The 12122-nt window shown below is 58.9% G+C and overlaps 1 protein-coding gene across 1 annotated transcript; it reads left to right on the top strand.

Annotated features, from left to right (window-relative positions):
• The first annotated feature begins 354 nt into the window (after window positions 1-354).
• On the top strand, window positions 355-8346 carry ULK3 (unc-51 like kinase 3). The gene is made up of 16 exons (XM_024557508.4): window positions 355-562; window positions 1142-1282; window positions 1367-1487; window positions 1986-2090; window positions 2810-2953; window positions 3158-3240; window positions 3667-3822; window positions 4003-4108; window positions 4302-4342; window positions 4559-4661; window positions 4800-4864; window positions 4953-5031; window positions 5106-5146; window positions 5479-5526; window positions 5762-5828; window positions 5950-8346. Exons 1-16 carry the CDS (start codon window positions 461-463, stop codon window positions 5964-5966), a joined length of 1419 nt encoding a protein of 472 aa, XP_024413276.2. The 5' UTR covers window positions 355-460; the 3' UTR covers window positions 5967-8346.
• The last annotated feature ends 3776 nt before the right edge of the window (window positions 8347-12122 follow it).

A 12122-nucleotide genomic window follows, 5' to 3' on the forward strand; every position in this document is an offset into this window, starting at 1 on the left:
GAGGTAACTACTGGCTTCCATGGTTCTTCCTTGTCCCAGTAACTACTTTCAGAGCTGTTGGTCTTTGAATCTCTCCACCCCGCCCCAACCCTTCTTGCTCCTCACGTGGGTGCTCTCTCGGATGCTGTCCGAGCCCCTGAAAGGATGCCCAGTGACCTCGTCTGCAAGTCTCCTGTTCGTTCGTGGGGCCGCTGTGGCCTCGGCACCTCGAGCTGGATCTCGCAGATCATGTGACTTCCCCTGCGGGTGGAGGCCTAGGAGGCGTGGACAGCACTCAGGCGCTGAGGAGCGCGGCGGGCGAGCAGGCCCGCCCCCACGCTGCACTTCCGGCGGGCCCCGCTAGGGGCAGAGTGGAGTCGGGCCCAGCCGCCGCCAGCTGCTCCCTAGCGTTCCCGACCGGAACCCGTGTGGAGAAGCAGGAAGCACCTGGGGCTGGCTCCGGGCGCTCCGGGCGCTCGGGATGGCGGGGTCGGGCTGGGCGCCCCCGCGGTTGGACGGCTTCATTCTCACCGAGCGCCTGGGCAGCGGCACGTACGCCACTGTGTACAAGGCCTACGCCAAGGTGGGTGCGGGGCGGGGCGGGAGTCGGGGCCCGAGAACTTGGACGGCCGGACCCTGAGCGCGCCCAGGCGGGTGCCAGGCCGGGAAACTAGGGGAGGTTAGAGACCGCATGGAGGCCAGTTAGGTGCCCGCGGCCTGCCGCGTCCCGACCGGACCTTCGGAGATGCCTGCGGAGACCTGGATGGAGCCTTGAGTCAGTGGCTGAAGAATGGGTTTAGAACTGGGAGGACACCTAGTGGGCTGGGAGAGGCCTTGGGCAGGGTGCTGGAAGGCTGGACCCACTTAGGAAACAGAGCGGGCACTTTTAGAACACTGAATGACATGCCTCAGGGCACTCTAGAAAGGCTTACGGGGCTTGTGGAGCAGAAGGATGGAGAGCACCAGGCTGGGGCAAGAGGTCAGCATTACAGAATCAGGGGACCTCACTGGCCGGAGATCGGGGAAGCTGGGAAGCCTGGATGTTGGTATGAGTGGGTAGGCCCAGTGAGGGAGAGAAGGGCAGAGGGAACCAGAGCCTTTCCGGCCAGGCGGGGGCCCTGGCTCCCTCAAGGCAGAGAGCTCATATCTCCCGCCCCGGCAGAAGGACACTCGAGAAGTGGTAGCCATAAAGTGCGTGGCCAAGAAGAGTCTAAACAAGGCATCGGTGGAGAACCTCCTGACAGAGATTGAGATCCTCAAGGGCATTCGACACCCCCACATCGTGCAACTGAAAGACTTCCAGGTGCAGGCCTGTGGTGGGGCCGCCCCCAAGCGAGGCTGGAGAAGAGACACTCTCTTCAAGCTGCCTCTCTGCCTCTAACCACAGTGGGACAGCAATAACATCTACCTCATCATGGAGTTCTGCGCAGGGGGCGACCTGTCTCGCTTCATCCACACCCGCCGAATTCTGCCTGAGAAGGTGGCTCGTGTCTTCATGCAGCAGTTGGGTAAAAGCCTCCGACCCAGGCTTCCCGTGGTCTGTCTGCCCGCCACACCCTTACCCAGACTCAGAGCCCCTGCACTCTTGGCAGGCGCCTCTTTCCCAGCTTGGGTTTGCAGGGCCCTGTCCTCGCCACGTGCCAGTCCCAGGCTTAAGGATGTTGTGAGAGACACAGAGGCAGTAGCCCTGATCTGGGAGAAGTCCAGGCCCCAATGGCTAGTACCCAAGTGCTTTGTCAAGAGAAAGAGCAGGAGCCTAAAGGTCTGGGGTATCCAGGGAGGCTTTTAGAAGGAATGGAGACTTGTGAAGGGGCCCAAGGGAAGACAAAGGGGTGAGAGTGGGGGTTCTTAGAAGTGGTCAGAACCTGGTACTTCTATGTAAAGCATTCAGGAGACCAACCAGGCCAGAACTGGAGTCATGCAGGCTTGAGGGAGCATTTGTAAGCCAGGGGAGGCAAGGGGCAGGTGGGACATGGGCTCCTCTGACCTGTTTCTCTGCTTTCTAGCTAGTGCCCTGCATTTTCTGCACGAACAGAACATATCTCACCTGGATCTGAAGCCACAGAACATTCTGCTGAGCTCCTTGGAGAAGCCCCACCTTAAGCTGGCAGGTGTGAGTCTGGAACAGCAGGGGAAGTGTGGGCCTGGGTTTGCACAACAATCTCTGGGCTGATCGGGGTCCCTAGAACTGAGTGGAGCTTCAAGGTTTGGAGGGTGGGTGTGCATGCAACAATGGCGGTTCTCACGGAGCCCTCCATGGAGTTCAAACAGCGACAGGCTGGAGATCCAGGGACAGGCCCCACTGCCAGAAGGTAGGACCTTTCTTGGGCTACCCACACTCGGCTCCAGCAGTGTGTGGTTGGAATGAGGGTCAGACTCGGTGTGTCCTCAGGGTTGGGGCTCAGACTGTGACTCAGCCTATGGCAGTATTGGAGGGTATGAGGCGGGGAGGGGTGGTCCTGGTCCCTGATTGGATTCGGACAAGAATTGACTGGAGTCCAGAGAGTGCTGTAACCCAAGCGTGGTGGGACAGTACGGGAGGGCTCCAGCCCCTCGTGGGCCATTACCTTAGAGCTGGTGTGAGAGTGTGGGCTTCCTGGAGAAAGGTGCCTGAGGGGGCTATGCAGGGTGGATAGGACTTATGCCCCCACAGGAGGTTGTAGGAGGGTGTTGGGAGGTTAATGATGAGCAAAGACTGGGAAGTAGGATTGACTCTGGTGAGTCTGGAAGGCGGAGAGGAGCCGTGTGCTGGAGCTCAGGGTGAGGCTTCAAAGGCCAAGAGCAGAGGCAGCTGGAACTCGAGCCCTGCTGCCTGGCCTCTCGCCTGCAGACTTCGGCTTCGCACAGCACATGTCCCCATGGGGTGAGAAGCATGTGCTCCGCGGCTCCCCTCTCTACATGGCCCCCGAGATGGTGTGTCAGCGGCAGTACGATGCCCGTGTGGACCTCTGGTCTGTGGGGGTCATCCTGTACGGTAAGAGCCGTGTCCCCTGCCCCTACCCTGTGAGGCCTGCACGTGTCCTCAGACACGTGTCCTCTCTGTCCACTCCTGAAGGGTTTTAATGAGGAGGCTGACTCTAATGGCCGGGGCCCCTGCTCTGAGGGTGTCAGGCCCTTGCAGGAGTGGGCCAGGATGGACCCCATTCCCTCCCAGCCTGCCCTCTGCCTCCCTCCACAGAGGCCCTCTTCGGGCAGCCCCCCTTTGCCTCCAGGTCGTTCACGGAGCTGGAAGAGAAGATCCGGAGTAACCGGGTTATCGAGGTGGGTCCTGCAGGGCCTCAGCATCCTGTTGGGGGCAGAGGGAGTAGGGAGTCAGAGCCCTCAGGTTGGAGACTTCACCCCTGTATAGACTGGGGTGTCGGCTCCAGGTTGCTTTGTGGTGCTGGGCATGCTTAAAGCTCCATCCAGTTCTTGGGACCCAGATTAGCCCACAGATTGTTGTGTAGACAGCTCCCACCTTCCCAAGAGCGTAAGCCAGGGAGGCTCTACAAGAGCCTGGGTTCCAGGAGGGTGTGGGCAGGAACCCGGGCAGGAGGCTCGGCTCTCCACTGCCTCCGTCACCCAGACTCGCCCTCCTGGCTCTCAGATTCTCCACCTGTCAAACATCTGAGACCTACGAGGACTGTGGGGCGGGGCGGGGGGGGGGTTCTAGAGCCCAGTATGACCTGTGCCCCGCTCTCCCCTCAGCTCCCCCTGCGGCCCCCTCTCTCCCGAGACTGCCGGGACCTGCTGCAGCGGCTTCTGGAGCGGGACCCTGGCCGTCGCATCTCCTTCCAGGACTTCTTTGCCCACCCCTGGGTGGACCTGGAGCACATGCCCAGTGGGGAGAGCCTGGCACGAGCAGTGAGCAGACCTCCAGGGCTGGGCTGGGGTGAGGGCAGGTTTGGGGTCTCATTTACCCCTTTGGTGGTAAACAGGTGTCTTGCCCCACGGCGGGCAGAGGGAGGGCTCAGGGAACCTGCTCTTCCCAGTCCATGGTGAGTGGGGTGGGGGGGCATGACTCCTGATCTGCACAATCCCCAGACCTCCCTGGTGGTGCAGGCTGTGAAGAAGGATCAGGAGGGTGATGCCACAGCCGCCTTATCTCTCTATTGCAAAGCTCTGGACTTCTTCGTGCCTGCCCTGCACTGTGAGTGCCTGGAGCCCCGGGTGCAGCAGTGGTGGGTCAGCCACAGCGGCTGTGGAGGGGTTCCAGAAGCAACTCTCTCCCCAGAATTTTATGGGAGACAAGGCAGAGGGTGAATCTGGGACTTAGAGCTTTGGGGAGTTCTGGAGGGTTCAGTGTGGGGCAAGGTCCTCATATACACCACCACTGTTTGCAGACGAAGTGGATGCCCAGCGGAAGGATGCAATTAAGGCAAAGGTGGGTGACTGAGTCTCCTGGAGGAAATGGGTCCGGGGTCAGGGGGCCGCTGGGGGACTGGCTCTCTTAGAAGTGGAATTTCCCGTCCCGGGAAGGGGTTGGCCAGCCCGATGTTAAACAGCTTGGGACAGTCACCGAGGGTGTAGAGGGAGGACTTGGAGCTGGGTGCCAGTGAGGGAGGCAGGGTGGGCAGCCCCTCGCGCTGTGCCCCTGCAGGTGCAGCAGTACGTGTCCAGGGCTGAGGAGCTCAAGGCCATCGTGTCCTCCTCCAGTCAGGCCCTGCTGAGGCAGGGGGCCTCTGCCCGAGACCTGCTTAGAGGTGAGCCCAGCTCCTGACTGACCACCTGGTCCCCGGCAACTTCCCTCCAGCCTGAGAGGGAGAAAGATTGGGGTCGGCTCCTTGAGACAAAACATACAGGCTGCTTCCCTCACCCTGAGCCTTTGTCCCTCACCCCAGAGATGTCCCGGGACAGGCCACGCCTCCTCGCTGCCCTGGAAGTGGCTTCAGCCGCCATGGCCAAGGTTTGCACCCAATGGGAGGGGTCCAGGTGGGGCAGGGAGGAATTTGGGTCGTAACCTGGACCCTAAATGACCTGGTATCTGGCTGCAGGAGGAAGAAAGTGGTGGGGAGCAGGGCGCCCTGGACCTGTACCAGCACAGCCTGGGGGAGCTGCTGCTGCTGCTGGCAGGTAAGGCCCCCACGACCTCACTCCCCGAGCCCTTGCTGACATACCCTTATCGTGTGTCCTCCCTGTCTTTGCAGGGGAGCCCCCAGGCCGGAGGCGGGAGCTGCTTCACACTGAGGTGCCCACTGGGGTTGGGAGAGTTGGGGGGCTTCATCTTCTCCTTTGACCCTCCTTCCATCAGGGAGGACCTCCTGGGTTCCCTCAGGGCACTTCAAGTCTGGGAGTCAGATCACCCAGACTTGATAAGCTGGAGGCAGCGGGGACAGGCAGGGTCTGGAACCCTGCCACAGAAAGGTGGCTGGGCTGCTCCAGTCAGGTGGGCTTTCTGGAAGAGGGAGCAGATAAAGGGCTCAGGGGGGAATTGTTCGAATGCACAGGGGCTTCTGGAGAGCGGCAGGAGCGGGGAGGGTCTGCCTCTCCCTGAAGGCTCTTTCCCCACACTCTTGGCAGGTTCAGAACCTCATGGCTCGAGCTGAGTACCTGAAAGATCAGGTCAAGGTGGGCACATGGGGGGCTCCCACTGGGGCAGGGCTGTGTGGGTGCTGCTCGTGGCTGTCCATCCCGTGCTCCCTCACCAACCCACCAGCACATGTGTCCTTTTCCGGGTCTCTCTCTGGAGGCATCTCCATCGCTTTCTTTGCCTTTCGCTCCCAGTTGCTCAGAGGCTATGGATGCGGCTCCTGTGCCTGCCCCTGGCGTGTCTCACCACTTGTGCATCCTCTGTGTTCTACAGATGAAGGAGTCTCGCTGGGAAGCTGAGGCCCTGGACAAGGAGGGGCTGTCAGAGTCTGTTCGCAGCTGTGAGTCCTGCCCCGGGGTTGCACCCTCTGTCCAAGGAGGGCGGAGGGCTGAGGGCGGCCTAGGATTCTGCCTCTTTTGCCAGAAACCTGACACTGACCCTCTTCCCTCACCCCTCCACAGCTTGCACCCTGCAGTGACCCCAGAAGAATGACTGGATAGGACACGGGCCACCTGGAGTTGGGGGACACACTCACGCAGACTGATGCCCAGAATCCTGTGGCCTGTGCACCCTGGCGAAGCACCCTTCTTGAGTGGGCAACTCAGCGACCACCGCATTTCAGGGTCCCCAGCACCACTCAAGATATTCTCTCCCATAAAGGCTCTGACAGCCCAGCCCTTGTATGTGCAGGCCACACTGGGCCTGGCCCGAGGCCCGGGTAGGCAGGGTGGGGCAGGCCTCTGGGAGAAGAGTGTTTCATGTGACTCTGGTCAACTGGTGGCTACTGGACACTGAGCCTGTCAGTTTGGGGCGTCAAGGCTCTGTTTTGGCTCTGAGAAGAGGGCAAGGGGTGGCTGTGTCCCGTGCCCACCCCTGTCATTCCTGGGAGCCCCTATTTCAACTCACCTCTGTCCTTGCGTCGGAGCAGGATGCGCTAAGACCCCTCAGGGACCACCCACTCCAGGGTCTGCACTCAGCCCCACAGAGCCCACCAGTCTCCTTGGAAGTGGATCCCTGCCCACCCTCTCAGTGTTGTAAATTAACCCTTCAAGCCATGAAAATAATACACTTTGGAGGGTGGGGCGAATTGGAGAAATTCATACCTTGTTCCTGCTCTGGCTCAGGGACTATCAGGGGAGGGTTCCTTCATCTCATCCCTCCCACCTCCATCCCTTTTGGGGGAGCCCCTGCTTGCCACAGCTGGTACTGGCCTGGGAGTGGGCGGCATGGGGCTGCCTGACCCCTTGGATTTTGGGGACCCACGAGGCCAGGAGACCTTCCAGGTCCGACATGGCTGCTACCCCAGCGTGTGCCCTGGGCACGCACCTTCCCCTTTCTTGATCTGGGTCTCTCTGTCTCCCCAGTGGGGTTGCTAATAGCTCCTTAGCCCCCACCTGGGCTTTTAGGAGGACAAAGGGACTTTCACCTGGACAAGAGTGTACACACCTAGAGTTACTGGTTTTGTGTTTAAAATCTGAAAGGCTGTTGGTGATTTCTAACCCTTTCACCCTTCAGTGCCTCCTTGGGGCAGAAGTTGTCTCTCTTCCCTGCCAGAGGACAGTGCGAAGAGTGTCATTCATTGTTTCTCTATTAAATTATTTTCTGAACTTGTGATTCTCTTCTTGTCCTGGAAGAAGAGAACGAGCAGGTCAAGGTGGGCAACGCTTTTTCTAGGCTAGTGCTGCAGAGCCCCCAGGAAAACCTGGGTAACCTGAGGGAGGGCTGGGGGAAGCCACAGGGTGGTGGGGGCAGTGAGAGCCACATCTGCCTGCTGTCCTCAGGCCCCAGGAGAGTCAGGCTGACCAGCCGCCATTCCTGCCCACCACTTAAAGGGCTAGTGGGGCCCTGGCTGGTGTGGCTCAGTGGGTGGAGCGCTAGACTGTGAACCAAAGGGGCACTGATTCGATTCCCAGTCAAGGCACATGCCTGGGTTGCAGGCCAGGTCCCCAGTAGGGAGCACTCCAGAGGCAGCCACACATTGATGTTTCCCTCTTTAAAAATAAATAAATAAAAATCTTTTAAAAATAATAAAGGGCTAGTGGGAAGGAGACAGGCATAGACCTGGGTGCCAGGTAAGGCCCTTTGTCTCTGCACTTGGAGAAGAGAGCCTTCCACGGTGGATCGTCTTATAAAACCTGTGCTCTGCCCTGCACGCTCCCTTGTCCTGACACGACCCCCAGCCTCCCACCCCTCTTTCCTTGGGCCACTGAGTGGGCAGGGAGCCGGACTGGGGCAGAGCACATCCTCTAGGGTGTCTCATGCTCATACCCAGCCCTCCAGGATCCCTTAAAGCTGGGGTAATTTCCGGCAGTCTCTCACCCCTCACCCCAAGGTTTGGGCTGAATGGCACTTGGAAGTAACCTTGGGGACTTGGTGGACAGGAAGCCTCCCCGCCCAGGAAGCACCAAGGCAGCTGTTCATAGATATGTCAGAAGTCAGACACCAAGGTGGTCTTTCAGCCAGCACTACAGGGAGGGAACTATTTTCCCTGAGTCCTCAGCCCCAGCCATCAGGGGAGAGTGTGGGGCAGGGGTCCAGAGGGCAGGAAACAGGGCTAAAAACCTAGCCCGGCCATTTGGCCGAGAAACCCATTGACTAGCCCAGCGGTTTCAACCCGTCATCTCATGGCACACATAAACTGATGCCTACACTTAAGCAGCACACCAAAAACTATATTGTTGCCACTCTGACATGTGACTCAGTGGGCTGGGTGTCCCGCACATCGAAAGGTGGCCAGTTTGATTCCCAGTCAGCATGTGCCTGGGTTGCAGGCCAGGTCCCTGATTGGGGATGTGCAAGAGGCAACCAGTCAATGTTTCTCTCCCGCTCTTCCTCCCTTTCCCTCTCTCTAAAAGTAAATAAAATCTTTAAAATGTGTGTGTGTGTGTGTGTGTATCATTTATTTATTTACTTTGCTGATCTGACAAATAAGAGGTATAGTTCTGACTCGTTCACACCAAGTGGGTGTTGTGTTACTTGTCACTGTTTTATTTGACAGTAAGGCACAGGTCCCCAACCCATGGTCCGAGGTGGGGCTGCCCAGCAGGCACCGATCATCACTCACATTGCCCCCTGAGCTCCGCCTCCTGGTCCCTCCACCTCCCCAGCCCTCTGGTCCACGGAAAAATTGTCTTCCACAAAACCGTCCCTGGTGCCAAAAAGGTTGGGGACCGCTGGTCTACGGGAAGAAAGGTCAGTGCCCCTGACTAAATCGTCTGGTACTGCGTGTTGTAAAAATTCTCATGGCTCGTGGTTGAAAACTGCTGGGCCGGCCCGTTTCTTTCTTAGTAGAAGCAGAATGAAGTGAAGTGCCCTGTGGAAACATGTAAGGGGGTAATGAGCAACTGTACGAGAGCCTGGCACACCGTAACTATTCAATAAAATGTTGTTTCAGGTGTAGGAGAGAAATGTACTTCAGATTATTTTGGGGAATGAGTGGGACAAAATGCTTTGGTAAGTAAAAGGAGGGGAGTGAATGGAGAAGGCTGGGAAGGAGAGCCTGACGGACTAGGATGATGGGATGGGGGGTGGGCCCACAGACCCCCATTGTTTATGGCCTGCATTGGCTGTCTGCCAGCAGAGGGCTGGGTGAGTGGGACCATAGGCAGACTGGGCCCTCTCTGGGCAGGGTATTTAGGTGGCCTCTAAGCTGGCCCTGTGTTTGAGCCACCTGCCAAGGAGTGAGGCAGCCCAGCTGGAGTGCTGGGGTCAGGGGAGGAAGTGGGGTTCACTCTCTAGGGCTCCCTTCAAGTGGCAGAGTCCTACGGAAAATAAGCTAATTTGCTTTTTAAAACATTTTTTTTCTTCCTGGGGGTAGCACTTGTTTCCGCCTCTCACCTTCAACACTTTGAAAGTGCCTGTAGCAAGGCAGCCTCCCCAGCACCAGGGTGGCTGGCCCTGCCCTGTCCTCCCACCTCCGCTCGGTCCCCGAAGCAGCACTGAGCCAAGCTGAGGAGCACCTGGGCCTGGGACCCTCTGTCTCCCGAGGGGCCACCCCTGGGGACAGCAAGTAGGCCTTTGGAGCAGGTTGAAGGGCCCAGGTGTCCTCATGCCCAGCCCACCCCTTTGGTTAACTGGGGAGATTCGGAAGGTCATTGAACCTTGGTTCCTGCAGGTCATCTAGGAAGGCTGTTGTCCGGGAGACAACTGTCACCCCAGCCCACTCTGAGAGGGAGACCACCCAACCCTGAGGCCGGGGCATGAGGAAGGGGGCATGTCAGTCACCATTTTCCCCAGAGTGACTCACTCCCACACCTATCCATTTGAAATCCCAGAGACACTAACAGGCCACAGGCCTCAGACACGCACAAAAACACCGAAAGCCATGTCCAAGCTCACAGACCCATGCAGATCTCACACGGACGTCTACTCATGCTCAGGCAGGCAGGCACAGTCCCTGCTGAGTAAGGCTGAGGCAGCCTCAACGTTGCTGCTCCCCTGACCAAGCCCACCCTGGCCTCCTTGCTCTCTCGGAGCCTCACTCAGATTCTAGGAACAGCTCTGCCTGGCGGGTACTGGGCTAGAGGCCAGGTGGCAGGTTTTGTGGCTCCCTTCCAGTCCCCTCACATATGGCTCCCCACCCCGAGCAGCCTCCGGCGTCAGCTGGGTCAATAGGCACTGCCAGCAGCTCGGCTCAGCAAACGTTTCCCCAGACACTCCAGCTCCTCTGCTGGAACCTTCAGCGTCTGAGGAGGGACTGGCCGGCCACTGCGGGGAAGCGGGGAGACTCTCAGCTCCAAACGCGGGAGAGCAGCTGGCCTCTGGAGAGTCACTTAACATCCGCACCCCTCACCCTCTGGGAACTAGGCCTGGGCTGTCTGGATGGGTGGAAGGAGATCTGAGCAGAGCAGGGGCCAGTACTCACCCAATCTCCCTGAAACCCCCCATATTGTGGGGCGAGGGGCAGCAGGCCAGCCATCTTTGCTGTCCCTCTCTTCCTGAAAGAGTGGTCGGCGGGCTGTCTCCTCACCTTTCAGCATCTCCGATCCCTCAGAGTGCCTGCAAGTGTGAGAAGGACCGTGAGAGGACGGAAGAAACAGGAGGGACGGGGGAGAGGGACTGGGGAGATAAATGCCTTGCTCTGAACTAAGGGGCCTTAACAGTGGGATTTGAAGCACTAGGAAAAGGGAGGTTCTGGCGGCAAGTGGCTTGCTTTGCTGCCCTCTCTGAGTAGCAGGTGGACGGACTAGTCACGGAGCGGGTGGTTATCCAACCCAATGGGAGTGGAGCCGGGATGTGCAGAGACTCGTCTTCCTTAGAGGGGTCCCAACGGCCTGGGCGTGGGACAGGTAGCCCCCAGCTGAGGGCGTGGGTGCAGGATGGGTGTGAGCCAGGCCTGAGCCAGAGCACGGGGGGATGTGAACGAGAGAGGCAGGAACTGACAGAGAAGCCCGCGGGCAAGGGCAGGAAGAGGGGAAGCAGGACGAGGCCTGCGGAGCCTGGGGCCCCTCAGTCTGCCTGCCTTGCCCGTTGCTGCTGAGCACAGGAGCTGGCTCCTGCTACCTCAGAGCCTCCTCCTCCGATTCCAAGAACCTGCAGACAGGTCAGGGCTTCTTGGGGTTCCCAGGCTGCGAGGAGTGTGGGAACTCAGCCTCCTCCCACTCCCTGACCCCAGGCCCCTGCATTCTGTTTTGTGCGTGCTAACCCTGGCCTCCCCACAGCCCAGTCTCCCTGCCTCTTTCACTCTGGGTCCTGTAAGTCCTTGCTGGTAAAGCGGTCTGTCTGATCCCATTAGGCAGGAGGCCCCTGGAAGGCAGAGTGCTGCTGGCCCAGGCCCCCCTCCCCCACACACAGCCTAGGGCCTGGACTTAGGTCTCCTCCAGCTCCAGGAAGGTCAGCAGGGGGTTTTGTCCAGTGACGGCCAGAGGACAGCCTAGGGGATGCTCAAGAAGGACCCAGCACGACAGCCACAACAGCCCAGTCCTGGGCCTGCGTCCTTCCCTGCCCTCACCTTCCTAATTCCTCACCCTTTCTCCTCTCTGCCATGACGCTGCCCACGTCACCCTCTGTACAGGTTTTATGTGCCTTGTTCTTATTTTGCAAAGGAGGCCGAATGGAAACTGCCCTTGACACCAAAGCCTCGGACGGTCATTCTGCCTGTGCATCTTCTCCACAAGCCAGTGCCGCGGGGGGATGAGGGGCTGGTGTTGGCACCCTGTTCCTGCCCAGGCCTTAGGGATGGCCTGCTTGTGGAGCCTCCCGGTTGTTTCCCTGGACACCCCACAGCTAAGCAGGATGAGATCTGTGCTCTTCAGTTTTTTTTAAAGAATGAGGTACCATTTATTGACACGGCCTATCATGTGCCAAGTGTTTTAAAATGGTCACCCTTTGAAACATGTATTATTTTTTGATGGCGGCGGTGGGTGGGGGCTCTCCATTACACAGTAGGGGAAACAGGCTCAGAGAGGAAAAGGAACCTGCGCAAAGTCACACAGCAATGCCAGGCCTGGAATGAAGTTGCCCTGCCTTCTTTTGTCACACCTTCCTTCTCCAAGGTGAGGAGGAGGTAGAGGCACAGGTGCCAGAGACGGCTATGGTTGAGCTGCGGCACCTGCTGAGGTCTCAGGTAACACCCCAGAGGCCCGGCCCATCCAGCTGGATGCCACATTCTCCTTAAAGCCCAGAGACTGGACTT

The sequence above is a fragment of the Desmodus rotundus genome, chromosome 7 (assembly GCF_022682495.2).
Source record: "Desmodus rotundus isolate HL8 chromosome 7, HLdesRot8A.1, whole genome shotgun sequence".
In the NCBI taxonomy this organism is placed as follows: domain Eukaryota; kingdom Metazoa; phylum Chordata; class Mammalia; order Chiroptera; family Phyllostomidae; genus Desmodus; species Desmodus rotundus.